The sequence below is a fragment of the Leucopleurus acutus genome, assembly GCF_964270905.1.
Source record: "Leucopleurus acutus genome assembly, chromosome: X".
Classification (NCBI taxonomy): Eukaryota; Metazoa; Chordata; class Mammalia; order Artiodactyla; family Delphinidae; genus Leucopleurus; species Leucopleurus acutus.
This window is the reverse complement of record NC_139148.1, coordinates 19,502,762-19,530,537: the sequence shown is the minus strand read 5'-3', so window position 1 is coordinate 19,530,537 and position 27,776 is coordinate 19,502,762. Positions and strand designations below refer to the sequence as shown.

The window sequence follows — 27,776 nt, the reverse complement described above, 5'->3', positions numbered from 1 at the left end:
AGAAATTACTACTGCAACACAATGTGGTAACAAAACAGTGAACTTTACTGAGAAGTTTCAAACATCATGACCTGAGGAAGTATTTTTCAGTTCAGTTTATCAAAATACTTCAACTTTCCGGCTGGATCTGGGATTATCTGTTAAAGAAAAAAAGCAAATTATTCATTTTAAAAGCCAAAGTATATCAACAGTAGTCTGACATTAGTTGCGTATCTCTTGACTAAAGATAAAGATTGTTTTGTGTACCAAATTATATCATATATATTTAGGAAAAACCGGATTTGTCCTGCTAATCTCAGCTCTCCCTGAAGGCAGATAATTTGCTAGTAAATTAACATCTGTACTCAAGCACCTCAAATTTACTTACAGCTCTTCTCTTTGCCACCAGGCTTTCATGGCATCTTCAGGTATGGTGTAAAATCAAACATGTTAAGAGAGCATGGCTACAGATGTTAATGTATTTTTAAAATTATCTGCTGATGAAGTGATGGTATGCTACAACCTGAAAAGGGGGCAGTGGGTTCAAATGGATTGCTTGGAGGTCCAGAACTGTAACCTTTTAATCTCAAACCGCAAAGTAAAAGAAGTACTCTAAAAACAACGTGAGTACCTATTTAGTGAATGGACAAATACTCTGAAAGAAAAAGTGTTCCCTCCTAGAGCGTTACAGCCTTAGAAACCTCCTAGGTTTCTAATTTCTCACATTAACTGTTACTTGCTAGTTACAGGTAAAGTACATTTATCCCTATTTAAAAAAATAACCTTGTACTTTATTGTAATCAGCTTATGATAGTTCTATATGCATTTTCTTCAGCATAAAATAAATGTTACCTAATTTCAGGCATCACTCCAGGAGTATTTTGTCTTTGCCAATATATAATCTCTCTGCATTCCAATTCAATTCAAGAGTACTTATGGCATAACAACTGGGTGCCGACAGTATGCTGCACAGTGGGGGATCCAGTGGTAACCACCGAAGTCCCCGCCTTGGAGGCTCGTACAAGCACATGGGGAAGATGTACGTGTACATAACTGCTTTTGATGCAACACACAAAACTAGGACACAGGCTCTGTGACTCAACAGAGGCTGAGATGGCATCAGGGAAGGCCTCAGAGTGGAAGTAGCATTTAAGTTGGTCTTGAAAGAAGAATTTGGGGAATTTAGGGAAGGGGAGAGAGGTACTCCAAGCTACAGAAAGAAAGACCTGAGCAAAGGCACAAAAGCGTGACAGAGTAGGGCTTAGTTTGGGGAAAGATGAGTCACGTGATTTGGTGGGAGCATAGCATGTGTGCATGTGTGTGTGCGTGTGTGAATCATGGGATGATGACCAGGGAGAGGCAGTGAAACGAGAGAATGCAGAAGCTTGAAGGCTGTGCCCGAGCATGAGGACTTTGTACTGCAGAGCCACTAAGAGGTTCCGGTCTGCAGAATGACATGTGTTGGAGAGGAGAGAAACTGAGGTCGGGGAGACAAATCAGGAGGCCTGTGCAATAGAGATGAAAAATTCATCTGTCTCCAAAGAAACGCCACCACCAAACCTTTTCTGATCCTACACCCCCCTCTCCAGCTGTTTTCTTTCCTTCTTTCCTTCTTGCCCTATCCTCAAACCACCTGCTGCCCTCCCTGTGGTCACGAGGGACTCCACATTGCTCAGTCAACTCATGGGACTCCAACCCTCCGTGCACTGGGACACTGGCGTCCTCTCCCATTCCCACAGCTCAGCGTTCTGCCCGCGCCAACCCTTTCTGCTCCCCCGCCACGCTGAGCCGCTACCGGCCTCAGGGCCTCTGCCCCTGATGCTCTTTCTGCACGGCTCCATGCACGACTGGCTCCCTTTCTTCACTCACGTTTCAGCTCAAATATCATCTGAAAAGTCTTTCCTGACCACTTTATCCCCATCCCAGGCACTGTCTCACCAACTCCCATCAACCTGTTTCTAAAAGCATTGGCCACAACTGAAATTAGAACGTAACTCTGAGGGATGGGACATTGGCTATGGTGTTCACTAGTAAGTATCATCTGGCTATCATCCAAGTTCGAATAGTTGCCATATAGCAGGTGCTCAAGGAATGTCTGTTGAATGAATGCCCATAAAAACAGAGTAGAATGGTGGTTGCCAGGGGCTGGGGCTGGGGAAAATGGGGAGACGCTGGTCAAAGGGTATAAGCCTTCAGTTTTAGGATGAATAAGTTCTGGGGAGCTGATGCACAGCACGGTTGACTATAGTTAATACTGTTGGTATACCTGAAATTTGCTAGAAGAGTAGATCTTAAGCCTTCTCACCCCACACAAAAAAGGCTAACTGTGAGATGATGGATTTGTTAATTAATCTGATTGTTTTCAACTATAATCTCTTCAAATATTTTCTCAGACCCTTTCTTTTCCTCTTCTTCTTCTGGGACCCCTATAATTCAAATGTTGGTGTGTTTAATGTTGTCCCAGAAGTCTCTGAGACTGTCCTCAATTCTTTTCATTCTTTCTTCTGCTCTGCAGTAGTTATTTCCACGCTTTTATCTTCCAGGTCCCTTATCTGTTCTCCTGCCTCAGGTATTCTGCTATGGATTCCTTATAGAGAATTTTTAATTTCATTTATTGTGTTGCTCATCATTGTTTGTTTGCTCTTTAGTTCTTCTAGGTCCTTGTTAAACGTTTCTTGTATTTTCTCCATTCGATTTCCAAGATTTTGGGTCATCTTTACTATCATTACTCTGAATTCTTTTTCAGGTAGACTGCCTATTTCCTCTTCATTTGTTTGGTCTGGTGGGTTTTTGCCTTGCTCCTTCATCTGCTGTGTGTTTCTCTGTCTTCTCATTTTGCTTAACTTAATGTGTTTGGGGTCTCCTTTTCACAGGCTGCAGGTTCGTAGTTCCCATTGTTTTTGGTGTCTGCCCCCAGTAAGCCAGATTTTCTTAAAAGCTTTTAATATACACTGATGGTTTTGCTTGTGACTGTCTTCTTTGCCCTGAATTGATTCTACCACGTCTCCACTGTCCCCCTCCCCTTTTTTAATGGTATCTTTCTCTGTATACTTGGCTTTAAAATTCACAGCGTCAGGCCCCATCTTCTGCTTTCCCAGTTGCAGCTACTCTCCGTACAGTCCAAAGAATGCCTGTAGTCTTATGAGTTCTGCCTAGCAATGTTTACTTCATTTACAAAATCAAGGGAGTTCTTTTACAAGGAAAGATTATCCTAGGGTTGGCTTTTTTGTTTTTTTTTTTTTTGCCCCTGCCATCCTCTTAACAGAAAAATCAATTTGACTTACTGTTTCACTACCAGGTTTCCATCCTGCAGGGCAGACTGAAAGAAACAAAAATTGGCAAAAGACAGTTTAAAAACAGAGTTCAGTTCTCTTTAGCAGCTCTTGTGTTTTCTTTTTCCAAATGAAACTGAAAATAGAGCCTATATTAATGAGAACATTGCTACAGGACAGTTGACTTCTGTTAGCTTACTGGCTTGCAGCCAGAAATTTTAGTCATGGAGCTTATCAGCAGGCAGCTAATCTATTTTCACTTTTGTCAATTATGTTTAGTTACATTTACAATGGAAGAAACCAAATTGAGTGTTCCTCTAATACAGTTGGAAAGTTTGGGAATCTGGTAAACTGAAAGGTCTTGGTACAGCAAAAATTCCTTGAATGTACATTCCCTTAAGCTTATCTGCTATGTCCTGCAGTATTTTGTACTGATGCCATGGTTCACTGTTTGTCAAAAAAGACTTTAACATTATTTGGAAGGTAGGATTTCCCCTTGATTTAGAGTGCACCCTGACTCAGGCACTGAGTTACACGTTTGAAAGGAATATATAACATGTGTTCTATTTTAAGAAGATCTGACCTCTTCCATTTGGCTACTACAAAAACTTGAAGTGAAAGGATGAAATGACAGGTTACCAGTGTGATACTGAATAACCTTAAGGATTTCTGAATTACTTTGAGGAAAAAAAGCTAAATCAAATAATGTAAACATGCAAATAAAACCTACGTTACTAGATACTGCCAGATTGGCTGGTGCATTTTAAGTTTATAGAAACATAATTTGGAAAATTACAGTAGCAGAAACTTCTCTGAGCTTAACCAAAAGGACTATGAAAATAATATTTTGTCCATCATATTCAGTAAGTAGAAAATATTAGTGATATTTTGTTAAAAGCACTTTAAATTATAATTTGATCTGCTTAAAAGACCTAATAATCTGAAAACAATCAGAAGACTTTGGAACCATGAAAATTACTTGTAAGATAAGAAATCAAACTAATTATGCTAGTATCGCTCAAACTAAAAAATCAAGAGGCTATGATGGTTAGAAGGGAAGGGCACCTTCTCCATGTTTGTCGGTGTACTGGAATGCTTGAACCAAACGCAGTGTCTCATCCACAGATCTACCCACAGGAAGGTCATTCAGAGTAATCTGTCTTAGGATTCCTTTGTCATCAATAATGAAGAGACCTCTGTAAAACATAAGAATGGTAAAGGTGAGGACATTTGTTCTCAGTCAAGAAGAAAAATATTAGTTAACATGAATCCCTGTACCGCTCACACAGAAGGATGTTATACAGAACCAAAAACTCACTACTTACCTACTTGACTGGTATGCACATGCACACACCCCCATACCCACACTTATCTACTGTATATTTTGGGATTATCACTGTTAAACGGTAGCTTTAATAATTTGTTTTTGTCTATGAAATGTACTGTAGTATTATCAGTTGAATCTTGACGTGTACTAGGTTTGGGATTGTACTGTAAATGAAATGATTAAACTACCTAGCAAAGCCTTCCTTTGGGTGAAGGAGTGATCCATGTTTCTTATCACTGGCTGTTTAGAATGTCTTTGTATTTCCTTTTTCAGTGGTGGAAAAAGATAAAGTCACCAATATGAAGTTGCCTTTCCTTCTGAATCTTTCTATATGTGATTCACTACTAAGGCCTGGGGAATAATGAGATAGTTCGACCTAAAAGACCTGCTACTGAGATCGGGGTGGCACTTTAAGAGTTAAAGTATACTAGAGATAAAAATTGTCAAAGCATTTTACTATCTATTTATTTCAGTCAATATGGATTTCAACCCAATACTTACTTTGGATTAGAAAAGGATCTCGGGTACTAGGGCTAATTGCTTGTGTACAAGTATTAAAATAATGATGATATATATATATTTAGTAGAAATACATGGCATTACATATCTATTACATGAAATCTTATTCCATAATCATGTTAAACATTACTGAAGCGTTCCTCCTCATTCTACAACACCTTTTTTGAATGAGCAACTTAACGTCTGAACTAACTAGGGCTCAATCTCCTTAGACCAGATCAACTTGGCCAAACTCAGGCAACATTGTTAATTACTACTCATATGGGTATCCTTTCATGTACTACTTTTACAGTTGAAAATTCTCATCAAAGGTGATCAAGTCTGTTCTGAAGTAAGTGACCCTGATGGGAAATTTTGACCTTGCCTCTGTAAGGCACGTCATACCAACACACACCACACAAAAACAAATCTGCCTTTTCTTTGGTAGCAAATTGTAGCTTCTGTTTTCTGTTCTGATTGTGTGAACTGCTTCTTTGGTAGACTATGAGACTAAGGCATTTGCCATACTTGGTGTAATATGTATATATGTCTCTTCCACAGAACAGAGACAGGTCATTCTTACAAAAAGTATGAAATTAAAATGGCAACAGACATCTCAATAACAGCCCCAGAAGCTAAAGGTATCAGGGCAATGCTTTCAAATGTCCACAGGAAAATGCCTTTCAATCTAGAATTCTACACCCAGCCACATTATTAATCAAGCATGAGAGCAGAATAAAAACATTTTCAGACACAGAAGGCCCTCAAGCATTTTACCTTCCAATGACCTTGTATAAGGAAGCTATGAGGATGTGCTTCACCATAACAAAGGATTACATAAAGAAGGCAGGCAGGCATGGGAGCCAGAAAATTGGGTATCTAATAGAGAAGAGGTGAAGGAACGTCCCAGGATGCTGGTGCATAAAGTGCTAGGACAACAGCTATGTAGCAGGCCTAGTGAGCCATCAGTCTGACTGGAAGCAGGAGGATGGAGGAAAAAAACTGACAGAGGAAAAATGCAGTACTTAGAGGGGTTACAATCCAGGTGTGGAATTTAGGAATAATTAGTGATGGATATATAGAAAACTAAGGGAATGAAAGAAATGAAGTAGTTTATTAGCTACAAGAAAATAAAAATATCTGCCACAGGGGAAGGTAATCTTCAGCACACTACACTTAAAAGCTTAGCAGTGAATATTTATATAAACACTGAATATTGACTTAATCCAAAATTGTGACACATTATACTGGGAAAATTAATTTGGGGATGATGTAAGAAAGATAAAGTCCTATTTACCATGAAAAATAATAGCAAAATTGATATATCCAGGAGATGTATTATATAAGATACTATTTAGAAATATGGAGTCACATAATGCAAGCAGTAGCTAAAGGGCTGAAAGTAGCTTCCTCCATGAAGCAGGGCTAAGAGTAAGGAGAGGACTGTTTAAGAAAATGTGACTTTTAAAAACTATGTGCATATATGACTTTGATGAAAATAAAAAATTAAAAAAACAAACTTGGTTCAAATCACATAAAATAGCTAATATTAGATAATTTTACTTGGTTAATGTTCAAATAATTCTAAATTTTAAAAGTGCCTCAATCTTTTTAGTGGCATATTTACTCTTTGGGAGTTAACTTAGTAATAAACTCTAGGCAGAAACCATTACAGACTTGGCAAGTACCAAAAAAAAAAAAAAAAAGAGAGAAAGGAACTTGGTAGTGACACATGATACAATATGGATGAACCTTTTTTGAAAACATTGTGCTAAGTGAAAGAGGCTAGTCATAAAAGAGCAGATACTGTAGGATTCCATTTCTATGAAATGTCCAGAATAGGCAACTCGAAAGACATAAAGTAGATTAGTGGTTGTGTAGGGCTAGGGGAGGGGGACTGGGTGAAACGGGGAGTGACTGCTAATGGGGATGGGATTTCTTTTTGGAGCAATGAAAATGTTCTGAAATTGATTGTGGTGATGGTTGCACAACTCTGTGAATATGCTAAAAACCACTGAATTGTATGCTTTAAATGGGTGAGTTGTATGGTACGTGAATTATATCTCAATAAAGCTGTTATATGAAACCCACAGGATTATAAAATACTGACACCTTCACATAAAACATTAAAAAAACTTAGCACTGCAAAGCAAATCAACAATATATAAGAAAATTAAAACTGTTTCAAGCTGAAGTTGCCCTTTTTTTCAAAGAATTCTATCAGTATTTATTAACTCAAGTAACTCAATGAGGGTTGTTGGGTAAAATATTTCCTTAATTTTTCCTACTCCAAAGACACAGGTTTGTTAAATAAATACTATGATACTTGTATTTAGAAAAACCATTACTAGAGTCAGTTTGGAAAAGAGGAGAAAGAAATGGACAAACCATTTGGGGACCTGGGTTCATGTCTGGGCTCTGCAATTAACTGTAGTAACTTTGGCTAAGTCCATGGAACTCTGAATCTGTTTTTTATGTAAAATGACAGGGTTGGTCAAAGACCTCTAAATAATCTTCTGGCTCTAACATTCTGTGACACTCACATAGCTTAAGTTGGGCACTTACCAATTATTTTTAACGGTATCTACAACATTTTTGCAAACAGAGCAAATATTTCTTGATCAAACCTTGTATCTTCTAACTCCATTTCAAGGAGGATTACAAATATATTCATATTTGTCATAATGTAAAACCACTGAAAGGTACCTAAGAGTGTGGCCCGAGTCTTCCAGATATACGCCATAGTCCTTTGAGATCTGATGGTTCAAATCTGAAAGAAGTGGAATGCTTATCAGCCCAAGTCCTCCTTGTCTTCGAGGGGTATTAATCCTGTAACAGAAAATTTACCTTTCAGGGTTAAGTAAATGGCATATATTAAAACAGCACTCTTTCTTTGCATATGCGCACAAACACACAACACACACATTCTCTAACAAAGACAGGCTAATATACATTCTATTTTTCTTGCCTCTCCCTCCCCTTAACAATATATTCACATCCTTTAAACACTAAATATGGAGATACACATCACATTTTTAATGTACAGACATAATATATGTTACTAATCTCTACTGACAGTTATTTAAACTGATTCCATTTTTTATTGCTTTTATAAACACTGCTGGAAAATCCTGTTAATTCTCAACTTTGTATACTTGTCTGATTAACTCCTAGAAGTGGAATTATGGATCAAAGGATATGCACTGTCATAAGCATAACCTTAGAATTGTGATTGCAAGACAAAGCCTTGTGAGATAAGCACGATACAACTGGATGGCATTTTAATATTCTGAGAGACAAGAAATGCCAAGTCCACTTGAAGCAGCAAGGAAGTTAGCTGTAATCTCAGACTCATCAGTCTTCAGATTTAAGTATTCTGCAACTTGAAACTGGAGGATGTGGGTTGGGGCCCTCATGGTAGGACACTGACGTAGCCGTTAGGAAACAGGGAACTGTGGCTCCAGATGTTGGCAGCCCCAGTTCTGACATCCAAGTAGAAATCTCTGGTTGATATGAAACCTATCCAGCTGAGAATGTATCCCCCAAAATTCCTTGGGAAAGCAATCCCAAATTATTTGGGATGACATAACTTTCTCCTTAGTGGATTTGTGTTTTAATCCTGCAAAGATTTAGAATTACTATAGAAATGATGAAGCAAATTCAAACCATAGTTTTAATATTTTTATATTAAGAAATAATCTATATATTTGTATACTAAATTATAATGTTTAAGAGATTTGGCATGTTAAAATAACAGATTTACTTTATGATTCCAATTCAGAATGTGTAATCTGAAATTTTAGTTTATAACTAGTAAAGAAACATTTTAAGAGGACTTAAGACACACCTATTTATTTATTAGATTTGCAAGAATTAAGTTCTTGGGAAAGTTTGTCTGAAAACAGATGCTTAAATATATTAAATATATAACTGCATCTTAAAATACTTAAGAGAATCAATTACTTAAGGAAATGTAAATTAAATTTAAATTGTAGCTCCTGAACCAATTAAACTTTTACTTACATATACGCACATACATATATGTGTGTATGTATAATTTACAATTATAATTTATATACATTTACAGTTATATATACAAATATATTCATGTATATATATTTATATACATAATTGTAAATGGAGAAAAACCTGTTTTGACTTTGTTACTTTAACGAATTGAATGTTAAATTTTAAAAGCAAAATAATTCTGCACAATCTTTATTGTGCAAAAATTTTGTGAACAAAATTATGGATGCTATTAAAAACTCACATTAGGGACTTCCCTGGTGGCGCAGTGGCTAAGAATCCGCCTGCCAATGCAGGGGACATGGGTTCGAGCCCTGGTCCGGGAAGATCCCACATGCCACAGAGCAACTAAGCCCGTGCTCCACAACTACTGAGCCTGAGCTCTAGAGCCCATGAGCCACAGCTACTGAGCCTGCGTGCTGAAGCCCACGAGCCTACAGCCCATGCTCCGCAACAAGAGATGCCACCGCAGTGAGAAGCCTGCGTACCACAACGAAGAGTAGCCCCCGCTCGCTGCAACCAGAGAAAGCCCGTGCTCAGCAACGAAGACCCAACGCAGCCAAAAATAAATAAATAAATTTATAAAACAAAACTCACATCAACAAGAACATTTCAATGTTTGAAACATGTTGCCTAACTGCTCTCCAGAAATGCTGAATCAACTGTGTTTGTGTAAGTACCATTTCTTCACACCTTTATCAACATTGGATGAAATTCTTAAATATTTGAACTCTTGGCCAGACAGAGGAAAAAAATGTCATCTCTTGTCATTTTATTGTAAATTCTCTGCAATTAATTAGGCAGAGCATCTTTTCGTGTTTAATGAATTTTTAAAAATTATTTAAAGCATTAATTTAAAAAATCATTGCTTCTTAAAAAGTAATGATAAAAGCTATTTTGAGTTTGACTTAATACTAGACAACTGGGTAACAGAGAGACATAGTATTTTAGATTTTATTTCTCCAGATTAAGGTTACCCAATTTATGATAATAAAGTAATCATACAATTCAGTGGTTTTTGCTATGGATATTACATCTTTTGAATTTAACTTTTTTTTCCCCAAATTTGAAATGTCCTATAAAATCCTTAAGCATTTTTACTGTACCTTCGTTGAACTAGCAGCTCTCAAATAAATTTATTCCTGAACTGTCTGATAAATAACTATATTCCCGTCACACAAGTACCATGCACTAACTGACTGTGCCACTGGAGCTCCTCTATATTCCTGTCATGTTAAGAGTTGTCTGCCCATAATTTAAGAGTATGTCCATTTTTTTCCCTACAAATATTAAGTTTAAGATACTGACCAGGCCAAATGGGTAAACTGTGAATCAACAGAGCATGCTACCACTTCAGTGTTTATCGATCTGAATTCCTCAATTCTATCACCAAAGGCGATGATTTCAGTTGGACACACAAAAGTGCTGAAAGTTAAAAAAAAAATTATTCTCAGAATACACATATACTTAGTTTCAAATGATTTTGTTTTTATAAACACCTTTAGTATATAAAAACACACATTAAGAACAATTTTATATATGAAGCTTCTCAAGATGGGAGTAGTCTAAAAAAATGGTTATTTGATCAAATCTTATTTAATTAAAAAAGTACAGAGTTCTCAATTACATCTTGATAAACTTTACTTTTATAACTTAATGGATCAGTGGTCAACCAATGTTCTCTTCTCCCTTATGGCAGCATCCCCCATTTTATTAGCTTTTATTCAATAATACTTTATATAGTGCTTTATAGCTTTCAAAGGATCAATACAAATTTTACATTGTTTCACTATTTTTTTTTAACCTTCCTATGCCAACCCTATGAGCTAGATGCATCTATCTCTATTTTGGAGATGAGGAAATACTCTCTCACCCCCCTCCCTTTCTTGATAAGGTCCTCTTCTACTTACTACCTCGTCTCCCAGTCCTGTTGTCAGAAGGGCACATTTAGAGAATATTACCTTAGGGTAGTATTTTTCAAGCAGTGATAGGGACTCCTTAAGCCAATTTATTGAGTTCCAACCAACATTTTAAAAAAGTGAAATAGAAAGTATGATCACACATATATCACACACAGTAAGGGTAAGTTATAAAGCATATATATTTATATATAAGTGCATATATATGTGTGTATTCAGGAGTGATATTAAAAATATTTAACCACCTTAACTCAAGGTTGGCTTTAGCTCTCTCTGGAGGTTTCTGAAAGGGACTAGGTGGGAGGGGCAACTTGGGGAGGGCGTTGGTATGGAAGTTGTTCAGTATTTTAAGGAGCATGACTATACCGGTGCATACAGACTAAATATTACCTTGTATGTATAAGTGTATTGGGCGGCAATGAAAAATGTATTTCCTACCATGTGTCGTCAAGAAAGTTTGAAAAACAGACTTACAGGACAAGTTCCTACCACAGCCCAATACAGGCTTTTCAAATGTTTCAGTTGTTCGAGTGGAGGACTGCCATATGCAAGCAGACAATTCTAATCCAGCTTATGTCCCTGGAAACCTGGCCTATGAATGTATTTTTAATATTTTCCAAAAGGTAGGAATGATCGGCCCCTGCCCTCTTTCCTATTATTCCAAGAAATGCTACCTAGAGACACGCTGGCCCAACTTAAAGTTTAGGCAGAAAACTGAAATTCTGCAGAATCTTGGCAGAATTCTGACTTTCCTCCTTGCAGACTGTGGCAAATGTCCCAGGATTCTTCCTTCTCTAACCAGGCCCAGTCCGGCAGGCATTACACAGAAGCAACAGAAAGAAGCTCTCTCAGCTCCTTGCCCCAGAAGACCACTGCTAACATCATGCTCTAATTAGATATATCTTATTCATTATGGAGTTTTAAATAACACTGGAGAAACAGCATATTTGTCTATGTTACACTAATTTCAAAATTCAGGTTTAGCATCAAATATATTTAATATATGTGTTGCTTTTCAGTTTTACAGCATGAATTTAGAAGGCCTATCATTTTATATATATTAAAATTTCTACTTCTGGTTTCTATTTGAAGTTAAGTTATATAATACATTTTAGCTAGTCAAGCCATAGTACAAGTTGATTAGAAAGAAGCAAGTTCTTACTAATTTAAAATATTACATATTAAGCAGATTCATGATTTGTTTTAGCCTCAATGTACAAATTTTTATGAGAATTCGATTTGGATTTAGAGTAGGGGTCAGCAAACTTCAGTTCACAGTCCAAATCTGGCCTATCTTATTTTTTGTAAATAAACTTTCAACGGAGCACAACACTCATTCAGTATTGTCTATGACTGTTTTATGCTTCAAAGGCAAAATTGAGTAGTTGCAATGAAGATCACTTCGAGACTAAAATATTTACTATCTGGCCCTGTACAGAAAAACTTTGCTGACCTCTGGCCTAGAGACAACCTAAAGATATGAGCTTAAGTATATCCTCCCTGCAAGTTTAAAATATATTTACTTAGTTCTAGACTACTCCTCATGTAAAAACGACCTTAATATACAGTGGCAAAGACAGAAGAATCTTCTATTCACTTTTGTAACCAAAAAATATATTCAAACAAAAAAGATAAAAGTTGGGATAACTCTCTTTGGTATCTTTTCGCTTTCATGGAATTTGAAAAACACTCAAAGTTAAATCCTCAATGTGACTAAAGTTCCAAGAGTATTTACTTTGAGTCAACTTTCTATCTACAAAAGTGCTCACTGCCAGAGTTAAAGTAAGAGAACTACCCCCATAACCATAATTTATATTAATAGGTATTATTCCTTAAGCATATCCAGTATTTTCAGGAAAATGTTCAAATCACAGAAAAGCAACAGATGTAGCAAAGAATAAAAATAGTAAAACCATAGTTAAATGGCATCACCAGAGAAAAAGGCATATAAACATTCAAGTTAACAGAGAAACAGATTTGTGGCATAAGTCTTGCAATTAAATGCTTTCTAAAATATTCTCAGTCCATTTTCTTGCCTTAGTAAGTATAGCTTAATGAATATAAATGTGGCTTTCCTCTAATGATTACATTTTGATAACACAATCATGTAGATATAAGTACTGGGATCAATGGTTTATGATTCTGAAATATATTCAAGATGTTACCTTCTTGAAAAAACTCATCTCAGTTTTCCCTTTAAGAACAAGTGCTAAATAAAATAATTTCTAACTATTTGATGTTGTTGAATAATGACTGATAATGACTGAGGTTTTACTAGCTGCTATGTACATGTATTACTTACAAATCAAGAGGGTAGAAGAAAAAAACCAGGTATTTCCCACGATAATCAGTTAACTTCAGCTCCTTAAATTCTCCATTTATCACAGCTGTTCCTTCCCAGTAAGGTGCTGGCTTGGAAACTAAGAAAGAAAAATACATGATGTTCTTTTCTATTTACAATAGCCCAGAGATGGAAACAACCTAAGTGCCCATCATCGGATGAATGGATAGAGATGTGGCACATATATACAATGGAATATTACTCAGCCATAAAAAGAACCGAAATTGAGCTATTTGTAATGAGGTGGATAGACCTAGAGTCTGTCCTACAGAGTGAAGTAAGTCAGAAAGAGAAAGACAAATACCGTATGCTAACACATATATATGGAATTTAAGAAAAAAAATGTCATGAAGAACCTAGGGGTAAGACAGGAATAAAGACACAGACCTACTAGAGAATGGACTTGAGGATATGGGGAGGAAGAAGGGTGAGCTGGGATGAAGTGAGAAAGAGACTTGGACATATATACACTACCAAACGTAAAATAGATTAGCTAGTGGGAAGCAGCCGCATAGCACAGGGAGATCAGCTGGGTGCTTTGTGACCGCCTGGAGGGGTGGGATAGGGAGGGTGGGAGGGAGGGAGACGCAAGAGGGAAGAGATATGGGAACATGTGTATATGTATAACTGAGTCACTTTGTTGTAAAGCGGAAACTAGCACACCATTGTAAAGCAATTATACTCCAATAAAGATGTTAAAAAAAAAAAAAGACGTGCTTACATTTTCCCTCTACCTTGATGCTTTGGCAGATCGCCTCAGAGCTTTTTTCCCCAGCTGCACGTATGAGCTCTTGTGGTCTACACAGATCATTTATTGGGCCTTTATCATTAATGCCTAAGTATAAGTAGGTTTTTTTGGCATTAGTTTTTCTCTCTATTCAGGTGGCAAACTTCCTAAAGTGGGCAAGGATCCTGAGTTTTAAAATCACCCCCACCTTCTACTATGTGCCTTATTTGTTGTGTATACAGAATAGAAACTAGTTTTTTGATTGATTGCAAGAAGGGATTAAAAATACCCTGAACATTTCACACAAACGTTCATGTTCTCTGAGTCTAGCTTGAACCCTGCTTAAACTGAAGTGTTAGGTGTTTATTCCTACCCCATATGTACAGTGCTACTCAAAGAGTAGCCTGCAGACGCCTGGTGGGGCATGATCTGTTGGCTAGCAGTCCCTGCCCAGATAAGGAGTTGCATCACAATGTAAATAGAATACGTCACTAAGCACACTGTAGAGTTCAGCTGACTTTTTTTTTGTTTTTTATTTTTTGTTTCTAGATTTATAAGAATAATCTTTTATTTCACCATTGAGAAATATTTTCTATTTTGCAAGGTAATTTATAAAGAGGCCAAGTTTCTAGATCCAAAGAGGTTATTTTCCTAAGGATGTATTTCAGGAAATACCAGAGGATTGCTTGCTTTCATTTTACTGTAGTTGAAAACATATTTTTAGTAAAATGGAGTAAAAAACAACCTCCCCCCCAAAAAATATGTAACACGTGATTCCTTATCTTGAGCCAGAAATATCTTGATATGATTTGGTAAAGGCTAGGAGGGAGAATTAGATAGCAGAAGGATACAGAACTATATATGCTTTATATACATTACTTAAAATGCTACTCAAGTGTGAGTTTATAATTGTAACAATGTGTTACAGGGACTTCCCTGGTGGTCCAGTGGTTAAGACTCCCTAGTCGGGGAACTAAGATCCCACACGCCCTGTGGCCAAATAAATAAAATCAAATAAAATAAATCTTCTATAATAAATTAACTATAATTAAAAAAATGTGTTACAATGATAGTCCTTAATGATTTTAGCATATTGGGAAAACCAATAAAACTGAAAAATTCTGTTCTGAAAATCTTGATTTTGGAAATTTTGGGTTCTTTTTTCAACACTGATAGAATACTTTATTGTTATCATCTGGCTTAGCAAATTGGGAAAGATTTGTTAAATGATAACACAATGTTGGCAAGGTGGTGGAAAGGCAGGCCCTCATATCCTGGATATGGCTTGCTTGCTTTTTTTTTTTTTTCCTTGGGAAATTTTGGGTTCTTGATTTAAGAACTGCAGTGTTAGTTAAAAAAAAAAACTGTCATCAGTTTATAGAGCAAAAAGAATGCACTATGCTAAGATCTATAAATGGAATTCCCAAAGCAAACCCTTGCGTGTATTAAAAAACAAACAAAAATTGTCCCGAATATAAATCATATAATTAATAAAGCAAATGCAGAGCAGTATAAAGAAGAATAAATCCCCTCTCCCCATAACCCCCATAATTTAACTACTGTTAACATTTTGATGTCTTTCCTTCCAGTCTTTTTTAAACACATAAATTTGGATCACGTTGTGCCCCACTTTTTTTTTTTTTTTCCGGTACGCGGGCCTCTCACTGTTGTGGCCTCTCCCGTTGCGGAGCACACGCTCCGGACGCGCAGGCTCAGCGGCCATGGCTCACGGGCACAGCCGCTCCGTGGCATGTGGGATCTTCCCGGACCGGGGCACGAACCCGTGTCCCCTGCATCGGCAGGCGGACTCTCAATCGTTGCACCACCAGGGAAGCCCTGTGCCCCACTTTTTTAAAAAGGGAGCAGTAGATCATGAAGTTTTTCATGTTACTAAAAATTATTTGAAAGTCTGAACTTAATAATGCCATAACATTCCATTTTATGAGTGAAAAGTCCTTGTAATTTTAATTCTAGATGAGCCTACACATGAGAGAAATATAGCAAATACCTAAAACTTGAAAAGGTTTGCTGGTAGAGGGAAATCTATTATTACTACTATTTTTTGCTTCCGTGTGCAGACTTGGATGGGATTTGTTATGAAAAATATATGTAATGCCAGTAAACACTTAACTGGCTGACATATTTCAAAATATCTTCCCAGGCAAGTAAAACCAATGGGACTTGGAAATACGATTTTAGAAGTGCAACACTAGCTTTTTTAAAAACAAAAATCTAAAGATAACTTTCAGTAGGAAAGAACTGCAGATGTTTAAGGAGGCGAAACAGTTTTTCTCATTTATCACTCCCACTCCATCCTAAGCCATAACAACATGCAATTTAACACTGGGGTTCATAATTGTGAAGCACTACTTTTTTTCACTGAACCTGGGCAAGGAGCATTCTGTAACTGTACCACAAAAGCCAAATACACATCTTCAGAATGCCAAACGGTCAGTAGGAAAAGCAAGTTGCTTAAAAGCGAGTAAGGGGGCTTCCCTGGTGGCGCGGTGGTTGGGAGTCCGCCTGCCGATGCAGGGGACGCGGGTTTGTGCCCCGGTCCCGGAGGATCCCACGTGCCGCGGAGCAGCTGGGCCCGTGAGCCGTGGCCGCTGAGCCTGCGCGTCCGGAGCCTGCGCTCCGGAGCGGGAGAGGCCACAACGGGGAGAGGCCCGCGTACCGCAAAAAAAAAAAAAAAAAAAAAAGCGAGTAAGGGACAGTCTTTATCCTTTAGCCCCTAGCCACTTTTTTGGGGCTAATCTTAACATCCAGATGCAGCAGGCCACAACTTTCTCAGTATCTACTTAGTCTGATGTGTCCTTCCTGAAAGTGGCCATTAGTTGTGTACACTGGACAGAAATGCAAATAATCAAAAGCCAAATTGGCAGGACACAAATTTGCCACGAGGTTTATCATCAACCCAAATGCATTACTTCTAACCTCCCTTTTCCCATTTCCGTACAAAGAGCCTCCAAAGTACACCCTGTAACAAGTTCCTCATTTCTGAGAAACACAAAGGATACCCATTAACTACACAGGTCTTTGGGAAGGTGGCTTTTAATAGTCTTCTTTATAAGATGCAACAACAATCAAAGAAAAAAGAGAAATGAAACGTTTGCCCTCCTGAGCATTTTGTCTAGCCACTTTTCTGTTTAATCAAACTGTCTGTGAATCATTATTCAACTTATCAATGCATTCTTCCCCGAAATCGCAGAACAGACGCGACGTGCTGCAGGCTCTTTGCGATGTCTGAGGAAGTGTTTCAGTTTGCACAACATCCTCGTCGCCTGCAAGCCCCGGACCAGTGCCATCCTCTTTCCCTCATCTGTGGCTTCGGGGGTAACCACTACTTCTTCCAAAATCTGATTAGTGGAACCCATCCCTTTCTTCCCACCTCGCACCCCCTTCCATCCCCCCCACCCCCCAAGGAGAGAGCCAGGCTCTCCCTGGGACCGAAGGCAGCCCAGGGGGTGCCGCCCAAGCCAGGCCCCCGGGTAGCCACCGTAACCAGGGTACACGTGTCTCCTGGCCCTCCCCACCTCCCGCCTCCCTCTGCCACCGGTCACCCCGCCTTGGCGGGGCACCACCTACTCTTGGCTTTGCTGAGGTGCAGGGAGTGGTCGGCGACCGAAACCCGGGACGCCTCCCCCGGGTACACTTGTCCACCCGCGTAGAAGTGGCACTCCTCTTCGCGGGTTCGGGGCCTCTCCTCCCCCTCCAAGCCCCGCAGAGCTTTGGCCGGCAGCAGGAACAGCAGCAGCGGCAGCAGCAGTATCTTTCGGCTCCGGCCAGGGGCCGAAGTCGTCGCGCGTAGCGGCGGCCGCCGCGCCTCCATGACCACGCGAGGGTAGTCGCACGTCCCTTGGCTCGAGAGCTACTTCTCCCGCTGCCAGGCAGTTACAATCCCGCGCCGGACGCCCGCGAGAGCCGAAGCGCGGCCGAGAGAAAGCTGCCCCGCCTCCTCACTCCCCCGGCCCCTCCCCGCTCCCCGTGTCCCTCGCTTCCCGGGCTCCCCCACCCCCACCCCCACCCCGCCCCGCCCCGCCACGTGGGCGTCAGCCCCGCCTGCTCCGCTCCTGCAGGCGTTTGCGCATGCGCCCTGGGGCGGGCCAACGCTGGGAGCTTAGCCTAACTCTGCGGAGTGTGGCATCGCCCGTGACTCCTGTCCTCCCGCCCTTGCGCTGGGCTAGACGTCCTTTCACGTCATCTCTTCCACAAAGCCTCTCCACCGCACACCATCCCCGCAAAAAAGTGAGACGAACTTTTCTGCCTCTGAACAGCTTTCACTTTATACTTCTAACAGTACTTGTTTCTTCCTTGAAGTGGTCTGTGTGAACAGCGCCATGACTCCCCGCCCCCCCCATCCCCGCCCTTGGTTGCAGCCCAAGTCTTGGGAGAATTTGGAGAAGAAAGGCCTAACCATTTACTCTCCTTCAGCAGGCAAGGCAAACAGGCAGTTTTGTGACTTAAGCCTGTCTTAAAGGTGTCTTTTTTTTTTTAAACACTTGAAAAGTTCCCAGAAAACCAAACTTTGTTCCAGCACAGTATAGTTCCATCTTCAGATAATTACCCCATCACTTTACAGGGGTCTTCAGCAGCCTTTATGCCCCCAGGGTCCCTTCTGTCTTCCTGTGAGCTCTTGTCATCTTTCTGAATCCCACGAAAGCCATCCAACAGTTTTTGTTTCCTCTAGGCCGTCAGCTCCCTGGGGTCAAAATCAATGTGGAATTCATCTTTGTTTCCCAAGTCACCTAGCGCAAGGTTAGCGCCTGCCCTTGTAAGCCCTTGATTTTGTAAATAACACCTAATGTTCCCGACAGCCAGTCATAGTTTCAAGTTGCTTTCACATGTTTTATGCTTACTCCTTGTGACAACCCTTTCCAAACTCATCCCTCACCCTAGTTCTGCCCATTATAGGACCCGGAAGAGTTTGATGGGCTTGTGGCCCGAAGGCCCTTGGCTCCAGCCTCCGTCTCTCCCGAGACTCTCCACCCCACAGGCGTTTGCGTCTGTGACCTGGGGGCAGGCCCAGGATGCCCAGCGACGCCTAACTCAGTATAGCATTTTGTGACATCGATGGCGACAGGTCTCGTGCTCCCGCCCCTCTTCGCCTTCGCCCTCAGCAATGTTTTAGGGCCTCCTCATTCTTCCAGGCTCATCTCTTCCACATAACTTCGCCAGAGACTGGTCTCCCGCCATTGCTGCGATAGGCTTCCCGCCATTGCCAGTGACTGGTCGTGCAGTCGCAGTACTGTTTTAGACCCTCTCATCCTTCCGCGCCCCCTTCTCCTACAGAGCCTCACTACCGCACACCATCCCCCCCAAAACACCCCCCTCCCCCCAAACCTGAAAGTAACCCTTCTGCCTCTGAATGGCTTGCATTTTACACTTTAACAGATACTTATTCTCCTTTCCCTGCAGTGAGCTTGGCGAACGGTGCCATGACTGGTTGTAGTCCTTTTAAGTACTGGGAAGACTTAGAGAAGAAAAGTCTAACCTGAAAAGCAATATCTTGAGACCATTTATTGTCTTCCAAAGGGAAAGAAGCTCAGCCAGGAAAGTCACAGTTTGGTGACTTCAGGCTGTCTCAAGATGTGTATTATTTTTTTTTAAATCAAGACTTGATAAGTTCCCACAAAACCCTTTCTCCCAGGCGTGATATTGTTCCATCTTCTGACAATTAGCCCATCACTCACCCATTTGCTAAGATGGCAGATGAGAACTGAGGGGAGAAATACAACACACCAGAAAGACAGAAGCCATTGGCAGCCTTTATGCCCCCAGGGTCCCTTCTATTTTCCTGTGAGCGCTTGTCATCTTTCTGAATCCCACAGAAGCCATCCTAACAGTTTCTTTCCTCTATTACACAGTCTGCTTCTTGGGGTCAAAATCGATGTCGAATTCATCTTTGTTTCCCAAAGCACCTGGCACAAGGTGAGCATTTGCTATTGTAAACACTTGATTTTGTAAATAACACCTAATGTTCCTGATAGCCTGTCATAGTTTCAGGTTGTTTTCACATATTATATCCTTATTCTTTGTGGCAACCCTTTGAGGCAGATAGGAAACCTGCCCTTTACAAACTCATCCCTCAGCCCAGTCCTGCCCATTACATGCTCTGCTTTTTGTTTCCTGACCTCTGTTTCCTGTGGGCAAAGGAGGAAGCCACCTCTCTTTTGCTGAGGGGTTAGGCAGGGGGTGGGGGAAGCGCGTCCTTGCCCATAGCATTGTCTGTCAATTCTTCACTTTCCATGGTCCTGTAGCTAGGAGTCCTCGGGTGAGGTGGCCCTCGCACCTCCCCTTCTTCTCCTTCTCTGGCCTCCAGTTCTAAGTGGAAGGGGAATGGGGCCCAGGGGATTCAGGACTCAGTCCCAGGGATTCGGCTCAGGCCTGTACCCCGAGGCCGTCTTCGGTGATCCATGTTGATCATTGGACAAGCAGCCACAAAGCCTCAGTGAATTCTAGGCCCTGAGCTGGGTCTCTTAGTTTAGGAACTGGGAGAGGAAACTCGGGGAGAGTGTTCTTTCCCGACACCTCTGCCCTGGGCTGAGCTGAGGTGCCCCAGTTGGCAGCAAGGGCTGCCCAGCAGATGGGCCCCAGTGAAGCTCCCAGGCACAAACTGCACTCCTCGCTGGGATCCCTTGGCCGCTGACACTCTGGGTGGCAGTTGTTCTGAATCCTTATGTCCAGTGATATTCCCCGTGTGCCTGCCTCCCGCGGGTAGACATTGTGCTTTCACAGTGGCAGTCACAGGGAGGCTCGGGGCAGGGCCCTTCCCCCAAGACACTCACCGTCCAGCTGGAGTCAGCTGCCCACATTAATAACACAAAACCATCAGACACGGGGAGGTGGTTCTGTGTATACAGAAACACGTGAGGAGCTTAAAAACATTCGAGTGTACGGACCAAGCCCCAGAAATGATGATTTAAGTGATGTTTGCGGGGCAGGGTGGAGGCGGTCTCAAGCGTCTGTGGTTTCACAAATGATGTGTCTGGTTAAGAACCACCGCTGATAGAGGTTAAGAGCGCAAGTTGTGGACTCTGCTGTTTCTAGGTTCCAATCTGAGCTCTGCCACCTATTGGCCTTATGGCCTGGGGAAGTTAATTTAACTTCTCTGAGCCTTAGTTTCATCTGCAGATGGGAGTCATTAATACCTTCCCCATGTTGTGAGACTGAAATGATATGAGTTTCATGATATAAGTGTGAACGCTAACTTGGAGTGTGGGCCAGACTTAGGGACTCACTTCTAATGCATATGACGGGAGGAATGCTTTGTGACTTCTGACTCAAGGTCAGAAAAAAGATAGTATCTGTCTTTATTTACATTACTCATTCTGCTGGAAGACTTATTGTCCAAAAAGTTTTTTTGAGATAAAATTCACAGAACACGTAATTTATCATTTAAAAATATATAATAAATTCAGTGGTTGTTAGTATTGTCACAGTGTTGTGCTTTGTGCTTACCACTATGTAATTCCAGAACATTTCCATCACCCCAAAAAAGAAACCTCATTTCTGTTAGCGGTTAATTCCTCCTTTCCCCCAGCCCCTGGCTATGACTAATCTATTTTTTGTCATATAGATTTGCCTATTTTGGACATTTCATATAAATAGAATCATATAACATATGTCCTTTCATGTCTGGCTTCTTTTACTTAAGTATAACGTTTTCAGGGTTCATCTCTCTTGTAGCATGTATTGGTACTTCATTCCTTTTTCTTTCTTGTGATAAAATATACATAACATCAAACTTACTATTTTAACCATTTTTAAAATCTCTTTATTTATTTTCATTTATTTATTTTTTTTGGCTGTGGCATGCGGGATCTTATTTCCCCGACCAGGGAACGAACTCATGCCCCTTGCACTGGGAGTGCAGAGTCTTAACCACTGGACCACTGGGAAGTCTGAAAGTCTGAAAGCATCTCTTTAAATGCATGTGAAATTAGGAGTTAACCTGGGGCTTCCCTGGTGGCACAGTGGTTGAGAGTCCGCCTGCTGATGCAGGGGACACGGGTTCGTGCCCTGGTCCGGGAAGATCCCACATGCCGCGGAGCAGCTGTGCCCGTGAGCCATGGCCGCTGAGACTGCACGTCCCGAGCCTGTGCTCCGCAACAGGAGAGGCCACAACAGTGAGAGGCCCGCGTACCATGAAAAAAAAAAAGAGTTAACCTGCAAAATTTCAAAACAAATACAATCGTCCCTCAGTATCTGTGGGGGGTTGGTTCCAGGACCCGCCCCCAAATGCCAAAATCCAGGAATACTCAAGTCCTATAGTGGGCCCTGTAGCCACGGTTCCACACCATGTGGTACTGTAGCACGTATTTATTTAATTAAAAATTTTTTTTAATTTTTAAAATTTTTTATTTTTTAAATGGACCTTTATTGGAGTATAATTGCTTCACAATACTGTGTTAGTTTCTGTTGTACACCAAAGTGAATCAGCCATATGCATACACATGTCCCCATATCCCCTCCCTCTTGAGCCTCCCTCCCACCCTCCCTATCCCACCCCTCTAGGTCATCGCAAAGCACTGAGCCGAACTCCCTGTGCTATGCTGCTGCTTCCCAGTAGCTATTTTACATTTGGTAGTGCATATATATCGATGCTACTATCCCTTCACCCCAGCTTCCCCCTCCCACCCTCTGTCCTCAAGTCCATTCTCTATGTCGACATCTTTATTGCTGCCGTGCAACTAGGTTCATCAGTACTTTTTTTTCTTTTTTAGAGTCCGTATATATGTGTTAGCATACGGTATTTGTTTTTCTCTTTCTGACTTCGCTCTGTATGACAGACTCTCTAGGTCCATCCACCTCACTAAAAATAACAATTTTTTTTAAACATCTTTATTGGAGTATAATTGCTTTACAGTATTGTGTTAGTTTCTGCTGTATAACAAAGTGAATCAGCTATACGTATACAGATATCCCCGTATCCCCTCCCTCTTGCGTCTCCCTCCCACACTCCTTATCCTACCCCTCTAGGTGGTAACAAAGCACCGAGCTGCTCTCCCTGTTCCATATGGCTGCTTCCCACTAGCTATCTGTTTTACATTTGGTAGTGTATATATGCCCATGCCACTCTCTCAACTCATCCCAGCTTACCCTTCCCCCTTCCCTTGTCCTCAAGTCCATTCTCTACGTCTGCATCTTTATTCCTATCCTGCCCCTAGGTTCTTCAGAACCATTTTTTAAATTTAGATTCCATATATATGTGTTAGCATACGGTATTTGTTTTTCTCTTTCTGACTTACTTCACTCTGTATGACAGACTCTAGGTCCATCCACCTCACTACAAATAACTCAATTTCATTTCTTTTTATGGCTGAGTAATATCCCATTGTATATATGTGCCACATCTTCTTTATCCATTCATCTGTCGATGGACATTTAGGTTGCTTCCATGTCCTGGCTATTGTAAACAGTGCTGCAATGAACATTGTGGTACATGACTGCTTTTGAATTATGGTTTTCTCAGGGTATGTGCCCAGTAGTGGGATTGCTGTGTCATATGGTAGTTCTATTGTTAGTTTTTTAAGGAACCTCCGTACTGTTTTCCATAGTGGTTATATCCCACCAACAGTGCAAGAGTGTTCCCTTTTCACCACACCCTTTCCAGCATTTATTGTTTGTAGATTTTTTGATATTGGCCATTCTGACTGGCGTGATTTGTAGTTTTGATTTGCATTTGTAGTTTTGCAAATCTTTGTAGTTTTGATTTGCATTTCTCTAATAATTAGTGATGTTGAGCAGCTTTTCATGTGCCTCTTGGCCACCTGTATGTCTTCCTTGGTGAAATGTCTATTTAGGTCTTCCACCCATTTTTTAACTGGATTGTTTGTTTTTCTGATATTGAGCTAGCTCCATGAGCTGTTTGTATATTTTGGAGATTAATCCTTTGTCTGCTGTGTCATTTGCAAATATTTTCTCCCATTCTGAGGGTTGTCTTTTTGTCTTGTTTATGGTTTCCTTTGCTGTGCAAAAGATTTTAAGTCCCATTTGTTTATTTTTGTTTTTATTTCCATTTCTCTAGGAGGTGGGTCAAAAAGGATCTTGCTGTGATTTATGTCACGGAGTGTTCTGCCTATGCTTTCCTCTAAGAGTTTTATAGTGTCTGGCCTTACATTTGGGTCTTTAATCCATTTTCAGTTTATTTTTGTGTATAGTGTTAGTGAGTGTTCTAATTTCATTCTTTTACAAGTAGCTGTCCATTTTTCCCAGCACCACTTATTGAAGAGGCTGTCTTTTCTCCATTGTATATTCTTGCCTCCTTTATCAAAAATAAGGTGACCATATGTGCGTGGGTTTATCTCTGGGCATTCTGTCCTGTACCATGGATATATATTTCTGTTTTTGTGCCAGTACCATACTGTCTTTTTTTTTTGGCTGCATTCGGTCTTCATTGCTGCATGCGGGCTTTCTCTAGTTGCGGCGAGCGGGCGCTACTCTTGGTTGTGGTGTGCGTCCTTCTCATTGCGGTGGCTTCTCTCATTGTGGAGCACAGGCTCTAGGTGCGTGGGCTTCAGTAGTTGTGGCACATGAGCTCAGTAGTTGTGGCTTGTGGGCTCTAGAGCACAGGCTCAGTAGTTGTGGCGCACGGGCTTAGTTGCTCCGCGGCATGTGGGATCTTCCTAGACCAGGGCTCGGACCCGTGTCCCCTGAATTGGCAGGCAGATTATTAGCCACAGGTGAATGTGACTACTATAGATACCTCATATAAGTAGAGTGATACAATATTTGTCCTTTTGTATCTGGGTTCTTTCACTTAAGTTTAATGGTTTCAAGGTTCATCCATGTTTTAGCATGTACTGGTACTCTATTCCTTTTTATGGCTGAATAATATTCCACTGTATGGATATACCAATTTTGTTTGCCCATTCATAAATTGATGGGAATTCAGATTGTTTATACTTTTAGACTAATATGAATAATGATGCTGTGAACATTCATTTATAAGTTTTTTTTTTTTTTTTTTTTTTTTTTTTTTTTTGTGGTACATGGGCCTCTCACTGTTGTGGCCTCTCCCGTTGCGGAGCACAGGCTCCGGACGCGCAGGCTCAGCAGCCATGGCTCACGGGCCCAGCCGCTCCGCGGCACGCGGGATCTTCCCGTACCGGGGCACGAACCCGTGTCCCCTGCATCGGCAGGCGGACTCTCAACCACTGCGCCACCAGGGAAGCCCCATTTATAAGTTTTTATGTGGACTTATGTTTTCAATTCTCTTGGGTATCTATCTAAGACTGGATTGCTGGGCTATATGATAACTCTATGTTTAACTTTTTGAGGACCTGCCCAAGTGTTTTCCACAGCAGCTATCCTATTTTACATTTACACCAGCAGTGTATGAGGGGTCCAGTTTCTCCACATCTTCTTCAACACTTGTTATTGTCTGTTTTTTTGGTCATAGTCATGGGAAGGATGTGAAGTGATATCATTTTAATTAGCATTTACCAAATGACTAATGACGTTCAGCATCTTTTCATGTATATCATCTTTGGAGAACTGTTTATTTAAATCTTTTGTCCATTTTATAATTGGGTTGTTTTTCTTTCTGTTGTTGAGTTGTAAGAGTTCTTTATATATTTAGGATACTAAACCCTTATCAGATATATGATTTACAAATATTTTCTCCCATTCTCTGGGTTTTTTTCTTACTTACTTGATAGTGTCCTTTTAATTTTGATGAAGGTTTTTAATTTTGATGAATTCTAATTTATATTTTTTGCTTGCTTGTGCTTTGGTGTCATATTTAAGAAGCTATTGCCTAATCGAAGGTCATAAAGATATAATACGTTTCTTTCTACGAGTTTTATAGTTATAGCTTTTACATTTAGGTATTTGAGCCTTTTTGAGTTAATTTTTGTCTATGGTGTGAGGTATGGATCAGGAATACTTTTTGAGCACCTGCTGTGTGCCAGACACTGTCATTGGGGTGCAGCAGTAACAAAAGAGACACGTCCTACTATTATTGAGCTAAAATTCCAATGGCACTCACAGACATTAGTCCATGGTGACATAAATGTCTAAATGTAGATTTGACCACATACTGTTTCTGATCTAGAATGGGGTCCAGAGAATGTGAGGATTGTGGGGGAAGGGTGCACCCTCTCATGGTTGACAAAGTTGCAGCCTGGCCTGGGGCTCTGTGGTATGAAGGGAATCCCTGTCTGACACTGTCATGGGGACATTCGCAGGTTCCATGATGGACCTGAGTGCAGGCTCTGCCACATCCCTTGTCTTTCCTCTGAATGGCCACTTACACTCTCCCTCAGTCCCTAGGCTTTTGTGACCCACCCCTGTGTTGGGATCCTTCTGCTCCCCTGGGTGGCCCACCTGGCTGGTTTTCCTTTTATGACAGTTTCAGACCACTGTCTTTTGTGGGGTCCACATGTGTTCCCTGGAAACACAAATTTTTCTGCATTTGTGGGCAGTTCAGTTTAATCTCAGGCTGCCATTTTATTGTTCCTTCTGCCAGGGTCAGTTCCAGCCCCAGCCTCTAGAGTTCACTTGAGTGAGTCAGACGCTAGTTCCTGTGATACTCAACCTACAGGAGACACAAGCTTTCTGAAACTTTTTGTCATTTGCTTGAGGTAGCAACATTTGTCCCTCTCTCATTCTAGGAGAAGTCATCCACAGAGTCATGAGGACACTCAGGCAGCCTCTGGAGAGGCCCACGTGGGAAGCGACTGAGGCCTTCCATGAGCTACCAGCACCACCTTGCCAGCCTGGGACTGTACCACCTTGGAAGCGGATCTTCCAGCTCCAGTCAGTTCTGATGACTGCAGCCTTGGTGACATCTTGGCCACAGTCTCATGGGATGCCCTGGGACAGCCATTCCTGAATTTGAGACCCACACAACCTGTGAGTTTCATAATGTTTATTGTTATTTTATTTTACAGTTTTTATTGAGATATAATTCAGTACGTAAGATTTCAACATTTTAAAGTGTACAATCCAGTATGCAATACAGTATTATTAACTATAGTTCGTTGGTTTTTAGTATATGTGCAGTGTTGTGCAAACATTGCCACTAGCTCATTCCAGAGCATTTCCATCACTTCAGAAATGATACCCAGTACCTCTTATCAGTCACTTTCAGTTCCCCATTCTCCCTTCACCTGAAAAGCACTAATCTACTTTATGACTTTATGGATTTGCCTATAGTGGCCATTTCATATACATGGAATCATATAATATCTGTTACTTTGTGAATGGCTTCTTTCATGTAGCATAATGTTTTCAAGGTTCATGCATGTTGCAGCATGTATCAATCCTTCATTCCTTTTCATGGATGAATGCTATTCCACTGTGTAACCATTTTGTTTATGGATTGATCAACTGATGGACATTTAGGTTGTTTCTACTTTTTGGCTATTATGAATTATGGTACTGTGAACATTTGAGGGTAAATTTTTGTGTGAACATATGTTTTCAGTTCTCTTGGGTATATACCAAGGACTAGAATTCTTGGGTCTTATGGGAAGTCTGTGTTTGAATTTTTAAGGACCTGCCAAACTGTTTCCCACCACGGTTGCATCACTGCAGGCCAGCAATGGAAGAGGATTCCAGTTTTTCCAAATCCTTGCTAACACTTGTTATTGTCTGTGTTTTTGGTTATAGCCATCCTAGTGGATGTGGAGTGGTATCTCATTGTGGTTTTGACTTGCATTTCCTTAATGAGCATTGATAT

General features: G+C 40.7%; 1 protein-coding gene across 1 annotated transcript; it reads right to left on the bottom strand.

The window, feature by feature from the left end:
- Positions 1–19: 19 nt before the first annotated feature.
- Positions 20–18,024, bottom strand: PRDX4 (peroxiredoxin 4). Its single transcript, XM_082865299.1, has 7 exons — positions 17,678–18,024; positions 13,324–13,441; positions 10,411–10,527; positions 7,783–7,905; positions 4,317–4,447; positions 3,264–3,298; positions 20–137 (listed from the first exon to the last, which is right to left on the bottom strand). Exons 1-7 carry the CDS (start codon positions 17,919–17,921, stop codon positions 87–89), a joined length of 819 nt encoding a protein of 272 aa, XP_082721425.1. The 5' UTR covers positions 17,922–18,024; the 3' UTR covers positions 20–86.
- Positions 18,025–27,776: the final 9,752 nt, after the last annotated feature.